Here is a 14,902-nt window from a genome sequence, read left to right on the forward strand (position 1 = left end):
CAATATCATAAGATAAACAGTTTAACAACTGGTAAGCTAACATAGTGCAGTCATCACTGGGGAAGCTTCTAATGGGCATATTTTGATTAAGATTGCATTGCAGATAGTGTTAGGCCTGAAGTGATTAAATATTTGCATCGATGATTCAGAAGTAAATATAACTCCTCTGCTGATTAAAGTGTGTTATTTATGCAGAATGGTAAACAAAGAGGCTAGAACTGTTGCACAAAACAATCTTGACTTCTTGATCAGCCTGACCTGCTAAAGTAAAATGTATATAACTAATTGACTGCACAGATAATACTTTTAAGAATAAGGAATGAAGGTCATGCCTACAGAACAGGATGTTTTATCCCAGCAGTAATAGACTCAGAAAAGGATTTGGCAATCAAAGAATAAGCAAACCAGCATGAGCTCCCAGAGTTATTCTGTGATCAGAAAAGGTTAATGGGATGCCTGGATTAACAGTGCATAAGCAGGACAGGAGTAAGGCCTTGTTAACGCTTAACATGGCATTAGTGGGATGAACACTGGAATGCTACATCAAGTTTCGGCACCAACTGCTCTAAAGAGAGGCTGAGAAGGAATAAAAAAGAGACACAAATGATTAGATAGCAAGAGAAAAGGCCTTATATGGCCTAAAGTGTTCAGTTTAGTTTAGTGTTCAGTTTAGTAAAAAGAAGATTGGATGCAACTTGATTAAGTATGTCTAAGTAACTACCTTCTTGAGACCAGGGTAGGGAAAAGTAGCAAACTGTAAAGGACTTTTTAACCTGGTTAATTACACATGTAAATAGATGGTTGAAAATTGAAGTAGACATGTAAATACATAGAATTTTACAGCAAATGACAATCTGATGGAATAAAGTATCAAAGGTAACCTTGCCTTTCTTTGATTTAACACCTTCAAATAAATCCAGAACATCTGTTCAAAAGAGAACTGAACAATACTGACTCCCATACAGGCTGACTGATCATGAGTGAAGGACCAGTGACATGTAAGGGACCAGACTAGAAGGTATGGCCTCTTAGTCTGATGTGTATTAGCTTATCAGTCACTAAATACAGGTGGATTAGGAAAGGCTCATCATGAAAGGCTTTCATGTCAGGCCTGTGGACTGTCCAAGAAACTCAGGCACTAATGAATTCTATGTCTGCGATGTTTGTGCTGGTGCCAAATTATTTGCAGGGTTCTGAGAACACCACCCTCTATGAGCTGTGTCAGTGACTCCAAGGAGCTCATTTCTCCAAACTGACGGACTCTCACTGTCATTTCTGCCTAACTTTTCCTGCTGATGTCTACGTATTCCTCTCCCAGGTGCCTGACTTTCTCCTATAGGGAGCCTAAGCTGGCAAAGGATATCAGAAGATTGTTGCCATGTCTAATTTTCAAATTGCGTTGTGAACTGAGACTGCACTTTTTCATTGGACTGGGAGAATAATTTCTTCACCTAACCTGCTTACAACAGGCTGCTGAAGTTTTTCCACTGCTACTGCTTTCTCCCTTGTGCCCAGACCCCAATGCTATAGTCAGAGAAGGTGCAGTCCAGGGAAAAAGGATGCTTAAAATCCAGTGGATCTTATCTGTGATTTCCAGCCATTAGTCTGAGCAATGTGTTTGCAGTCTGGTGATAACAAGGGCAGTATGATTTGAGGGAGCCTGCACTGTAGGAATGCAGAAATATGTCTGATGAAATAGCCTCTGTGCTGAGGACCTGGAGAAGGTCCTCAGCTTCTAGCATGACACACAAGTGACAGAAAATTTTTTATTTCTCCTCTCATGATCTTTGAGGGAAAGAAAATATGCTGTGAGCATATTTTCTTGACTCTAGAGTCACGAATGCAGTCAGCTGGTATAAATTAAACTCAGTCTTTGACAAAATAACCCAATTTGTTCAATCAGGAAGACTGTTGATGTGTTTTGCTTTCTCTTGGCATGTCTTGGGATCAGCTGGCTATGGCAACTGAAGACTACTTAGATACAGACTAATGGACCATCATTTCCTGCAGAGATGAGCTAATCCATTGTACCCGCTATTGCGTCTTTACAGTGCTATTCCTCTCACTTTTCTTGAACAAAAATGATCAAAGAAATAACCCTCTGCACAGAAGTAAGCACTATATACCCTTTGTATTCCTACGAGTACAATAGAGACTAGCAATAGGAATGAGCTGCAGCTAAAACTGTCCAGAAATATGTTGGTGGTTTGCTCTTGAATTTCTTGTCTCTGGATCTCAGAAAAGGGACATTTGAGTACCCAGACATAAAAATACTGATAAAATCTCCCATAAAATAAACCTGTGAAGCCTCTCGTGTTATTCCTGGAAACGTTAGTTGAAGACAAAAGTGGCATAAGAACACATCTTATATGGTATCTGTCTCTGTGACACTGGCCATGTCAGGTGTCTGGAGCCCTCCCCACCTGATACAGAAGCCAAGATGGATCCAGGACTGCTGTGGTTTAGCCCCAGTCAGCAACTAAGCACCATGCAGCTGCTTGCTCCTTGTCCCCAGCTGGGATGGAGGAAAGAATGAGAAGAGCAAAACTGAGAAAACTCATGAGTTTAAGACACCTTAATAGGTAAAGCAAAAGCTGCACATGCAAGCAAAGCAAACCAAGGAGTTTGTTCATCCTTTCCCATGGGCAGGCAGGTGTGCAGCCATCTACAGGACAGCTAGGCTCCACCACTGGTAGCAGTGACTTGGGAAGACAAATGCCATCACTCTGAATGTTGCCCTGTTCCTTCTTTTCCCTCAGCTTTCTATGCTGACATCATATATTACGGAATATCCCTTTGGTCAGTTGAGGTCAGCTGTCCCAGCCGTGTCCTCACCCAACCCCTGTGCACCCCCAGCCTACTCACTGGCAGGGCAGTATCAGAAACTGAAAAGTACTTGATTTCTTAGCAACAACTAAAAACATCGGTGTATTATCAACATTCTTGTCATACCAAATCCCATACTAAATCCAAAACATAGTGCTATTCTAGCTGAGAAGAAAATCAGCACCATCCCAGATGAAACCAGGACAAGAATCCATCTGAAATTAAGTTATTTAAGAAGGAGAGACTGAATTTTCTTTTGGGGATGTGCGTTCTCTCCACTGACTGAAACAGAGCCTGCATGACTAGCTCAGATACCAATTTTCTAGGCAGCTAAAATCAGAGATGAATCCCACCCATTATAGAGTGTACCTAACCTGAAAGGAATGACTGATTCTGTTCTTCGGTATTAAATAGATCTGAAGGCAGATCTGTTTAAAGTGAATGATCACATTCTTCTCAAATAGCATTATGTGAACATTTCTAGTATAGATAGGGAAGTATTAATGTCATGCACAAAAAAGACATGACAAAATTGTGAGAGGTTGACTGTTGTTCCATTAAATAGGGAAAAGGAACAACGGGAAAGGAGAAGAAAAATGAGATCTAATTCAGGGACTTACTGTATTTTAGTAAGATGCTTCTTCAAATTTCCAGCCCACTGTCAAAGAGTACTGGAATACACTTGTTAGTACATTTAGTATATTTTCAAATAGCAAAGTGACACTCTGGGATAAACTGTTGTTGTTGTGATTTTATTTAGGTCTATAATCACATGAGCATTCTACATCAAGATATGTTTCTTTGTGCTCTCAGGTCCTTTGACTTTTTAGGTAGATTTGGAAACTAAATCCTCAGAGGGTTGGGCTTTTTTGATAATTTTCTTAAAGGACATTTATCTCAAAAGCTCCTTAAATTTTTTCCACAGAATTCCTTAAATTCTGCCCAGGCCAGCTTAAATTGTCATCAAGTTGCAAATAGTTAAACCTGTTGTTTTGGGGTTTTTTAAATGAAAACTTCATATAAAATGTTTTGCCTTTCATAGTTTAGACTTTCTTATCTGCATCTTCCACACTTCTAAGCTAAACTTTTCTTACATGTTGTATCTCAGCAGATAAGTCTATGCTGGCCTCTGAATTTCCCCAGGCTATACTGCTTCTATACATGAACTAGTTCTTGTACAGAGACACCAGAGCTAGTAGTACTGCACTAAAATGTGTCCCATGGCTGTGCTGTAAATATGCCCTCCCCTGTAGTTGGTGCATTTCCACTTTGCCCTGCCTTTCCCAGTGCATTTCTGCTTGCAATGTCCTTTTTAATTCCTGTGGGATGCTCTAGTCTACTGTCTGTAATGCTTACCCTGCTGTAAAGCCTGGAAGCTACTATTTCCTCATCTATTTTAAGAGTCAGAGTTATGTCCCTGTCTGCTTGTCCTCACCTTCATTTGCAGATTCCTTTTTTTTTTTTTTCTTTTTGTCCTGAATTTTTTAGCACAGTTTTATATCTATCTTTTTTTCCCCACAAAGTTGTGCTCTTGATCTTTTTGTCTGCAGGGACCAGGGGATCACCTGTAAAGTTAATGGAAGAGTTAATGAGGGAATGCAGGAATGCAGAAGACTACTATTTTTAGTATTCTTAGTCTTATGTAATCATTTTTTTCCCTGTGTGGTATCAAAATAGATACCAAATAGAACTTGGTTTCTGAGAAACCTGTTTTATGTCTCAGTGTTTTACATGAAGCTCCCTTAGATACTGATACTGCAGCCACCAGGAAGAAAAAAAAAAAGCCCTCAGGATCTCATCGTGTACTCCTGCTCAGGAAAAATCTCATGGAAAGTGACAGGAGTGGTGTTTAAGGCTTCAAGGTCAAACCATCACTTGTCTTTGTACCATGCCCAACATCTTTGCCTCTATGCCACTTCATCCAGCTAAAAGCAGTATGGTGAATACATGGCTGGGCCCACACTATTTCAGGCATCATCGTATCAATAGAGGAGCCATCACTTCATTGATCAGGGTCCCATAATGTCACATGAACTCAGAGCAACACTCCTCCTTGCACGTTACTGACCTGTGAAAAGGGGCAGCAAAATGACAGAGCTGACAACATGTGTGAGCCCAGGCAGGCAGTGTGAGCATCCCTGCAGCCATCAGGCCACATGTGCCTTTCTATGAAGGGCTACAAAGATGACTAGGGGACTGGAGCATCATCTCTTATGAGGAAAGGCTGAAAGACCTGGGTCTGTTTATCCTGGAGAAGAGCGAGAGAGGATCTTATCCATGCTTATAAATACCTAAAGGGTGGGTGTCAAGAGGATGGGGCCAGGCTCTTTTCAGTGGTGCTTAGCAGCAGGATGAGGATCAGCAGGGACAAACTGGAACACAGAAGTTCCACCTGAACAAGAGGAAAAACTTCTTTAGTCTGGGGGTGACAGAGCACTGGAGCAGGCTGCACAGACAGGTTGTGCAGTATCCTTCTCTGGAGATACTCAAACCCCACCTGGACACCATCCTGTGCAACCTTCTCCAGGTGAAACTGCTTTATCAGGGGGGTTGGGCTAGGTGGTCTCCAGAGCTGACTTCCAAGCTCTATCGTTCAGTGATTCTATGATTCTGTGACTGGTATGTGAAGGGCACAGTTCAGCCCTTAGTACCCTAAGCTGCTTACAGATGGAGCTAAAACATTTGTTTGTGCAGCTGCTTTCAGTACTGTGCATTTATGTTTCATTACAGCCTTTATGTTGTTTTTCTTCTTCCTGAGCCTTTAAGTAGTTATAACAGAGAACAGCAAGTATTGTGATGGGTCTGTATCACACGTATACCATGATCACAGTATCTCTTCCTCACTCTGTGTACCTCGTTCCACCTCACAGAATATATCTTTAAGCAGTTTGGTTCACTCTGTAAATACCTTAAACACATACAGCAGTATTTCACAGCCCTTTTCAGGTCCTGTAGGGAGACAATGAAACCTTCTCATTGTTTATAAGGGAAAATACAGGCAACAAGGTTGAATAAATTTTAGATGATATAGAGATATGCTGGAACCTCAGTAGAAGAATGCTTCATATTTTCTCCTTATTTTTATTCTTATTCTTAGGAGATAATTTATTTCAAATTTATTCTCAAAAACAATTCAAGCCTTCAGTGAGGACTTCTGGATGGGGCCGTCTATGTTTGTTCTGGTTTTCCACAGCAGGTAGGCATTTCTTCCTCAATACACGAGTTGTAAGCAAATAATTCTCTGCAACATCTACAGCCTGAATTCAAACTCAAGCTCCGTGAATCTCCACATTCTATTCCTAGGCAATAGGTTGTAGTGGACAGTCAAAGTCCGTAAGTTTTGAAGTGGGAGTCTTCTCTCATAGAGGAGGCATCTATTGAGGGTCATTAGCACATTCAGGGGTGGCAATTATGTCTGGAAACTGTTGAGCTAGTAACATCTGTAGGCTGGGGAGTATCAGGGAGACAAGCCAGCCCTGTGCTTGAGCTCTCCTTTGAGTATCCATCTCCATATCACCACTAGGAGGGAAGGTTCTGTTGGACATGGGCCTCTTTCTGAGCCAGTGCAGAGATTCTTTGCAGCAGTTCTATCAGTATGTAAACACCCCTCCACAGCTTAGCAAGGATAAAATACCTACCTCCATTTCAGAGGCTCCATGAAGATTACCTCTATGTCTGAGCAATGCTATGTGAGCACCAAGCATTTTGGAAAGCTCCCTGCTTAGTTTATGAGCTCAAGTATAGAATGTTTGGTAGATGCTCCGAATCCAATTCTCAGACCTCTGATATGATTTTTTCTGTCTTCCTGCTGCTGCCAGAGGAAGAGGGAGGGAGTCTCAGCACATGCCAAAAACAGGCCCAGCAAGTACATAACTTCAAAGGTTGGTGAATCTTCCAAATCCAGCTTCTTGGTAAAGGGGTTGGGCAGAGCTTTCTGCCTCTGGGTAGCATGGCTAATGAATCCAACTCAACATTTATTTGTGGATCTGGGTTAAAGACAGCAAGGCCAACACAGCCCTAATAGCACGTGAATGCCACATAGAAGTGGGTGGTCCAGGCCCCATCTTTGCAGGATTCTCGCTGAAATGCAGGTCTTCGATTTGAGGGAAAAATGAACAAAGATGGAAACTCAGTGACAACCATCCTTTCCCTCAATTTCTGAGCCACAACCACTTGCTCAGCTTACAAATGATGCACACATCCCAGGGCCAGAAGTGTCATCTCCTCCTCATGCGGGCACGACGGTACAATCAGATGGTGCCTCGACTCCCCGTTTCCTCAGAGACTGCCATCCCGTGTCCCCTTCTGGAGCTCATTAGGAAGACGGGCCGCGAACTGTGCCAGCCATGAGTGCAGAAGCAGTGCCCACAAGTCCCCCGGAACGTCCCGTCCAGACACCTCCGGCCCCCTGGAGAAGTGTCTGCCGGCTGTCTCGCAGCACGAAACCCACGACCACCTCCCCCAAGGGGTACTGCCCGCAGCGGGGACCAGGATCACACCTTCAGGAGGCTCAGGGGCGCCCCTCCGGGTTTGGTACCACCCCGCCGGTTCTGCCCAGACCCGCGGCGGGGGCCGGGGTGGAGGCGGCTCCAGCGCAGCGTGGGGGGAGGCTGCATCCTCCCGCCCTTTCTCCCTCCTTCTCTCCCTCCCTCCCTGCCCGCCTCCCGCAGGCAGCCGGGGAGGAGAGGCGGCACTCGAGGGCTCTGCCGCCAGCAGCCGGGCGGGCAGCGGGGCACATGGCATGTCTGATGGCGGCTTTCTCCCTGGGCACCGCTTTGGTAAGGGGCTGCCTGCCCTCCCTGCATCCCCACCCGGGGGGGTCGCGGGCGAGAGGTGGGGTGGTATACGGGGCTGGGGCGGAATGGAGCGAGGACTCTGCGGGGTGCTTTCCCGCTCTCCCTGAGGGAAAACCGGGGACGGTCAATGGTCCCGGAGCCGCATCCTGTGGTGGGCTGGCAGGTACCAGGTGCAGGGCAGCCCCCCGATCGGCGGCGGGGAGCGTGAAGGGGACCGGCGGCGCATGGCGGGGGTTTGACCGCTGGTTACCTCTGGGCTGTAGCCAAGGCGGGGGGGATTAGCGGCTGCTCCGAGCATGCTCCCTCAGTCCTGTGGTTTCCAAAACAGATTTGCGGAGGGACCGTCACCTTTGCATAACACCCGGGGCGAGCGGAGAGGGGTGGGGGTCGGGGACGGACTCAGCGGGAGGCGTCTGGGGCAGAGCCTGAGGGCACCTTCCTGCGGGGTGCAGGGCTGCTGCCGAGCGAGTGGGCACCGGGAAGAAGCCCAGCTCCTTACTGGGGATATAAAACTATATGGGAAATAAAACTCTATGAATCTGACCGAGATGCGAGAGCGGTCTTTGAGAATGGAGTACCGTAGTTTTGTTCTGGAGCCCCTATCACGAGAACACGGACCTGATGGAGCGAGTCCAGAGGAGGAAGGACCACCAAGATCATGAGAGGGCTGGGGAATGTCTCCTGTGTTGACAGGCTGAGAGAGTTGGGGTTGTGCAGCCTGGAGAAGAGAGTGCTCTGTTGGCAGCTTATAGCAGCCGTCCAGTATAGGGAGGGGGCCTACAGGAAAGCTGAGAAGGACATTGATAGGGGCATGTAGCAGTAGGACAAAGGGTGATGGCCTTAAACTGGAAGGGGGCAGATCTATGTTAGACATTAGGAAGAAATTCTTTCCTGTTAGGGTGGTGAGACTGGCACAGGTTGCCCAGGGAAGCTGTGGATGCCTCCTCTCACGAAGTGTTCAAGGGCAGGTTGGATGGGACTTTGAACAGCCTTGTCAAGTGGGAGATGTCCCTGCCTATAAGAGGGGTTTGTGGCTGTAGTAGTGGTGGGAGTTGACTACCTCCTAGCAAGCAGAAATGATACTGCTAATGGGAGCCATTTCTGCCACCCAAGGTGCTGGGGGAAGATCCTTGCCCAAAGACAGGTGTTCCCTGTAGGAGGCAGATGTGTGGCTGAGGTCTGGCAGGACTTTGTCACCATCTGCTGAAAACAAGCATTTCAGTTGACTGCATCGTTGAAATGCTTCGTTTAATGTCCCAGGAACAGAAGTCTCTGGCATCATACTCAGAGATCATTAAGTAGGCAGAGACAAGGACCTTCTCCAAAAGATGTGTCTGTCTGAATTGATCTAAATTGGAGGAGCTCTCTGACTGTCCATTGAATACTCAAGGTGACCTGCTCCTCAACTCTTAGTGTTTGGATATTTCCTCTGATGTGTGAAGATGCTCAGTGGCTCCTTTGAATCAAACAGCTTATGACTGCCAAAGTAAGCTTTGAAAATGTTCAGTAAAGAATACTGTGAACTCACCTTCTCTTATTTCTTAGGAAAGATGGAGGTTCCACTACTTTAATTGTTCAGTTTTAAGACGTTTCACATTACTCTTGTTATGTTCAAATTACATGCTGTTACAGCCAACTATTTAAGAAATTGGGAACAAGTGTTACTGGATACCTGACCTCTGAGTAAGCTGAGAGCATGATTAAAATTGCTTTATTGATAAAATGTGATGAGGGGAGCTGATTTTTAGCAACCAGAACTTGGAGCTTTTACTTTAAGCACCTTAAGACGTTAGGTATATAGTGGTTATGTAGGACTGGTGTTTTTTTCATATTTTTCATCAGCATTCATGGCAAGTTACTGATCTGAGCAGCATTGCTTTCACAACATAAAAGTGAAGACCATTAACCATGACAGAGAGCATGAAAATGGCTCAATGAAAGAGGCAATGTGAATTCTGTGTTGCACTGGAGGACAAGTAGGCGAAGACAGGGGCATGACCTACACCTCTTTCTATGAGGGTGTTCAATACTGATTCCTTGAAAAGTAGTGCAGCAGATGTGCTTTCCAAGAGATACCTTTGGGAATATTGAGATTCCTGGGCAGATGTTACTGTATGGGAAGCCTAGGACATAAACCAGCTACAGAAGTATTTTCTGGTACAGATTTGCATTAAAAATTTAAAAATTTTTCTAATGGACAACTGTGCAGATGTTGGGTCTTGTTTGTGACATACTCCAAACAACAGATGACAATGAGCAGCACCTGAACTGTTCAAAATTCTTTTTAGTTGAAGAAAATGCAATAATGTTTTGGTTTTGGCGTTACACATATCCTGCTGGTATTGAAAGGAATGGAGAAAGTTCAGATTTTATGTGCATAATAAAAAAAGAAGAGAGAGGCAGGTGGCAGGCCATTTCATGGTGAGGATAGGAGGGTGAGGATATTTCAGTCCAAAAAATTCCAAGTGGAATTGATATGAGTGCTGTGATGGGCATGGTGTAGTAAGAGATACGTCTGTAAGCCTAAAACATTGACCTTACAGTGTCAGTGGTGCAAGTACTGAAGCATAATGTTTATGTAGCTGATAAGATTTCCATTAGGGATCATTGTCAAGCAAGGAAACTGTGCAAGGATTTTGGTGGAAAGTGCTGTGCTTTCCTAACAGACCTTTTGGAAAGAAGTAGTACTCTTTTAGCTTGCAAAGTCTCCAGAATGATTAGTGCAGAAGCAAATAAGGCACTAAATAGTACATTTCAAAATTTGCATAAGTATAACTTGTGCAGTTTCACATTTACGGAAGTATATTTTGATCAAGAGGCATAAGAGCTCTTAGAATTTTTGAGTAGCTGTCTTTTGAAATATCTGTACAAATAATAATTCAGCTATCTCCCTTCCCCCTTCAGCTCTGTCCCTGTGCAAACTCTGGAGTCAGAGTAACTAGAACCAAATTCTTTGAGTGCATGAGAAGCCAAATACAATGAAAACTGAACTTAAAAATATTGTATTAATCTGGTGCAGGAGCTATTCTTTTCTGAAGATACTAATGTGCTGGGTATATACCCTTTGAGGGTAATCTGGTTCTAAAGGAACTTCCCCTTTGTGTGCTGCAAGAGCAAGAGCTCTTCTGTCAACACTGGTAGAACAAACAAAGGACTATTTTATTTTTTTTCCCCTTTAACCTTCAGTGCATTGCTGTGCTGGATTTTTGTGTTATTTCAAGAAAATTCTTCTAATACAGGCAGCTTTGAAATATGTTCCTAAATAAAAGTCTGTTAAATTCTCGCGTTCTCCAAATCTCCCCCTCTAGAACGGCAGCAATCCTGCTTGTACCATGGCCGAACCAAAGTCAGTGTGTGTTTCGGTGGATGAAGTGGTCTCAAATGGCACAGATAACCAAGATATTCGACTGATGAATGGACATTTAAAAAAAATGGACAATACTCTGACAGAAGCTCATCGTTTCTCCTACCTACCCCGCAGACCAGCTGTGAATATTGAGTTTAAAGAACTGTCATACTCTATCCAAGAAGGGCCATGGTGGAGGAAGAAAGGTGAGGTATCTTGCATGTCTGCAGTTTATTGTTGAGGGTGGGTAGAGCATGCAGCATCTTTAGATGGTGGGGGAAGGAGATTGCTTTGTTTTACTTTTGTGAGTGGCTGTTCTGTGAGATGTTTTTCTTCAGTACTCTTTCAGAACATAAAGCATCTCAGAATTTCAGAGGCATTTGAAGCCAGGATAAAAATCATTCTCTTAAAACACTGCATTTGGAAATAAATACTGTGGGCTGGAGGAAGGTCAGACTGTCCCTATTTCTTAGTGTTCTACGATGGGTCTCTAGGAGCTCACCATTTTTTCTGATGAAATTACTGGCTATTGCTGGGACTGAATCCTGTGGTTTAGTCAGGGATCAAGCTAGCTCTTGCTAGCTACTTTGCTAAGAGTGCACAGCAAAGAATTGGTGCAAATACTGGATGCATTTCAAGGAAGTGAAGTATTACTGCTTTCCTCTCACAACCTGGTTTTGCTTAAAGCTGGCTCTGAGACAATTCTTCCAGTGCTGATTTACCGATGGGAGTAAGGAGAGCATATTCAGCTCTCTTCTTCATGTTCTCTTGGTCTATTCCAGTTCTGAAAGGTGGGTGTAAGGTGTCTCTGTCCTTTTTCACCTGCTTTGCATTCATTCTTTTTATACCTTCATCTGCTTTGTGTGTAGCCATGTGTTTCCTTGAGAGTGTTTGGGTTTGGTGTGTGTGTGTGATTGGTCATCTCTGAAAGGAAAACCAGGTTGCCCAGTAAATTCCTGCTAGCAAAAAGAAGTAAACCCAAGAGAAAATACTGAAATCTTCAGGAGAATTTTGTGTACTAAATGGCATAATTGCTCTTCATTAAGGAATTCTCTCTTCTCACTGTAAATTGGTATGGTTGCATGCTTTAGTTCTGTTTGAAAGATAAGCCCCTGCCAATGCACTGCTCACCTGAAATTATTTCACAAAGTACACTGCTACTGTCTGGAAATTGTGTCATTATCACAAACACCAAGGCTTCAGTAGTCTAAAAACGTGTGGTATGAAAAACACTGGATCTGTGCCCATGGAAGTGTTTCTGTGTGTGTACAGACTATGCATACAGTTACTCATTTGTTGAAGGATGTGCAAACTTGAGGCTTTAATGGGTTTTTCAACATCAAAACTGTATGTGCACACACCTGCCTTCTTTTAATTATATATTAGAATTGCATGTGGGCATACTGTCCAGAGAAGAGCAACTTGGTTTGGCAGCAACTTCTGTACACTGAAAATTATTTTTATCTTATCATAACACTCAAATGTTGAAGTTGTTTTGGTTTTTTCCCCCCCCAAAATGGAGCTGTGCCAGGGTGTCTTATGAAAGATTTAAAAGTGGTTGTTAACTAGATCTCCTTCTTATTGGCCAAAAAATGATTAATGGGTTCTAGACCAAAAACCTCTGTCCATATTTCCTGACATGTCTGAGTGACTTGGCTTGAATGAAATGGCACATCCTGACGAAGAGTCCTGCTGCTGAAAAGAACTGGTTCCCATATTTAGCTCTAGGGCATGCTTGGCTGTGACTGTGTCAATACACTTAGATTTGGAAGAAGAGGTGAAACTTTCCTGGCTGTCTGTGAGCAGGACTTCAAATTCTCACCTCCTCACCTGGTCTTGCACCATCTGTCTTTCCTCAGACCACTAAGGGCAGCCTCTGAGTGGCTATGAGGCAGCTCTTGGCACTCTTCTGCTAGCCAAGGATCTAAAAAAGACTTGAGGGGTTTAAGTCAATGCCAAACTTAACATAATATGAGTGTACTTTCACTGGAAGGAAGGTAAGCCACAAAGTGAGCTACCTTTGGAGAACACGACCATATGGGGGTAAATTGTTATTCTTCTTTTCTCAACATTTATCAGAGCACAACTGAAACTCTGTATGCAATTTTGGGCCCTGGGGAGCAACAGAGATACTGGGAAGGCTAAAAAAATGTCCAAGGGACCTATGAAGGGGAGCTTAGAAAGAGAGGCTTGTTTGGTCGAGTGATAGAGGAAGCTGGGGGACATTCTCATTCTGGTGTACAACTACCTAGAGGGCAGTTATAGAGACAATGGAACCAAAGTTCTGTCAGAAATGCAAGCTGATGACCACATACTGCAGTTTGGATGGTTTATGATGGATGTTTGTTGGGAGATACCTGTTCACCAGGTGTAGGACCAGCACAGGTCATCCAGGGGCAGCATGCTTGCTCCATACCAGGAGCTGTAGAAGATTTGGCTGGGCAGAGCCACAACTGACTCAATCCTACCTTGGTGATAATACTGCTTTGAGCAGAAGGCTGGACTGGCAACCTCCAGAGGTACCTTCCAAGCAGACCTTCATGATTCAGTGAATTGCTAGCCAGATTAAGGAAACCTTCTATAAACAAACTTTCCTCCCAGCTGTTTTCCACTCCAGGTTCTGAACCAAATATTTATTTTAATAGCAAAGGTTTTCCATTAGAGAAACAGAAAACTGGATTGTCTAAATTGTCACAAATGAAGATGAGGACTGGATTGTCACATTCCTGGAACTGGTTTAGTGGCTCTGCAATATTGTTTGTGTAGGATATCTCTAATTAAAACCAGTGGTCTTGTGGATGAGAACACTGCATAAAAAACTATTGTGAATGCCTCTTACTGAATTCTCCTGCAGTGGTAAACTGGGACTTTGCGATAGGTTTTAATCTGTGTCTAATCAACAAATGGGCAATCTTATGCCTTGAAACAATGGTGGATGCTTAGCTGTACGCTTCTGAGTTCCTTGTGCAAAAAGGATCTGTCATTGACATGGTTTCAAATCTTTAAATTAATTTTGTTAATAAGAAGAGTCTAGTGTAGGAAATGCAACTTATTTTTTAAAAACAGTAAACTTGTATGCACAAGCCGCAAAAATTTATTCAGTTGGAGATGTCTCTGAGTTCATATTGTTCTTGGGTGCCTGTCATGGCAGTAAGCAATAAGGGATGCTGTTATGAAAATGTGCCTTTTAAATGTAAATGTTTCTATTCTGAAACGGATCTTGGAACAAAAATTCATCTGTTTCTATGTCTTTCTCCATGACTGTAATGAATTAGTTAAAACCTTTCATAAGTGTTAGATCATAAAGGAGAAGTACAGTTTCCTTGCAAAGACAGTTCATGCCAGCATGTTGGAGAGAAATTCAGCTAAAGAGCAACAACAAAAAAACATGCTCCCTTCAGTAAAAATGGTATTGCAAAGTAACATTAAGGTTAGGCTCTAAGTTAACAAAAGGGGTAATAGTTAGTAATGCTGCCATTGTGTTCTGTACTTAGCTGTATTGTTCAGACAATGAAACTCGTGGTATGTAACGTTTACTTTTTATTAAAAGCACAAAGAAATGTCAATTTGCAGTGGCTGTCAACAACAATGAAGCTAAATAAGTCATCACAGGCTTCAGAAAAGAATCTCTTTTATCGATTTGTGTCTCAGCCTTAAAGTGCCTTATTTATTAAATCTCACTTTTTCTTTAAAAGCAAGAAAGGTCATTTTCTTTCTCAGATTTATATGATAAATGCTGTTCTACTCATTTTAATGAGCTTTTGTCAAATTCATAGCAGAGATTGGTATGACTCTGGACATGATACATTCATGGTGTAATTCCACTTGAAGTCAGTGGTATTAATAGGGAAGGAATCTGGCAGGCAAATCCTTGATCAAAGGCACTGTATCTGAGCCATTCTGGTCTGTGGGAGTACTTATCTATCACTAGGGG

General features: G+C 43.2%; 1 protein-coding gene across 1 annotated transcript in view; it reads left to right on the forward strand.

Moving 5' to 3' along the window:
- The first annotated feature begins 7,477 nt into the window (after positions 1–7,477).
- ABCG1 (ATP binding cassette subfamily G member 1) overlaps positions 7,478–14,902 on the forward strand; it is a 50,190-nt gene continuing 42,765 nt past the window's right edge. The window contains exons 1-2 of the mRNA XM_008497213.2: positions 7,478–7,604; positions 10,931–11,174. Coding sequence (XP_008495435.1) covers positions 7,563–7,604; positions 10,931–11,174 — 286 coding nt within the window. The 5' untranslated portion in view covers positions 7,478–7,562. The remainder of the gene's footprint in view (positions 7,605–10,930; positions 11,175–14,902) is intronic.

The sequence above is a fragment of the Calypte anna genome, chromosome 1 (assembly GCF_003957555.1).
Source record: "Calypte anna isolate BGI_N300 chromosome 1, bCalAnn1_v1.p, whole genome shotgun sequence".
NCBI classification, from domain to species: Eukaryota; Metazoa; Chordata; class Aves; order Apodiformes; family Trochilidae; genus Calypte; species Calypte anna.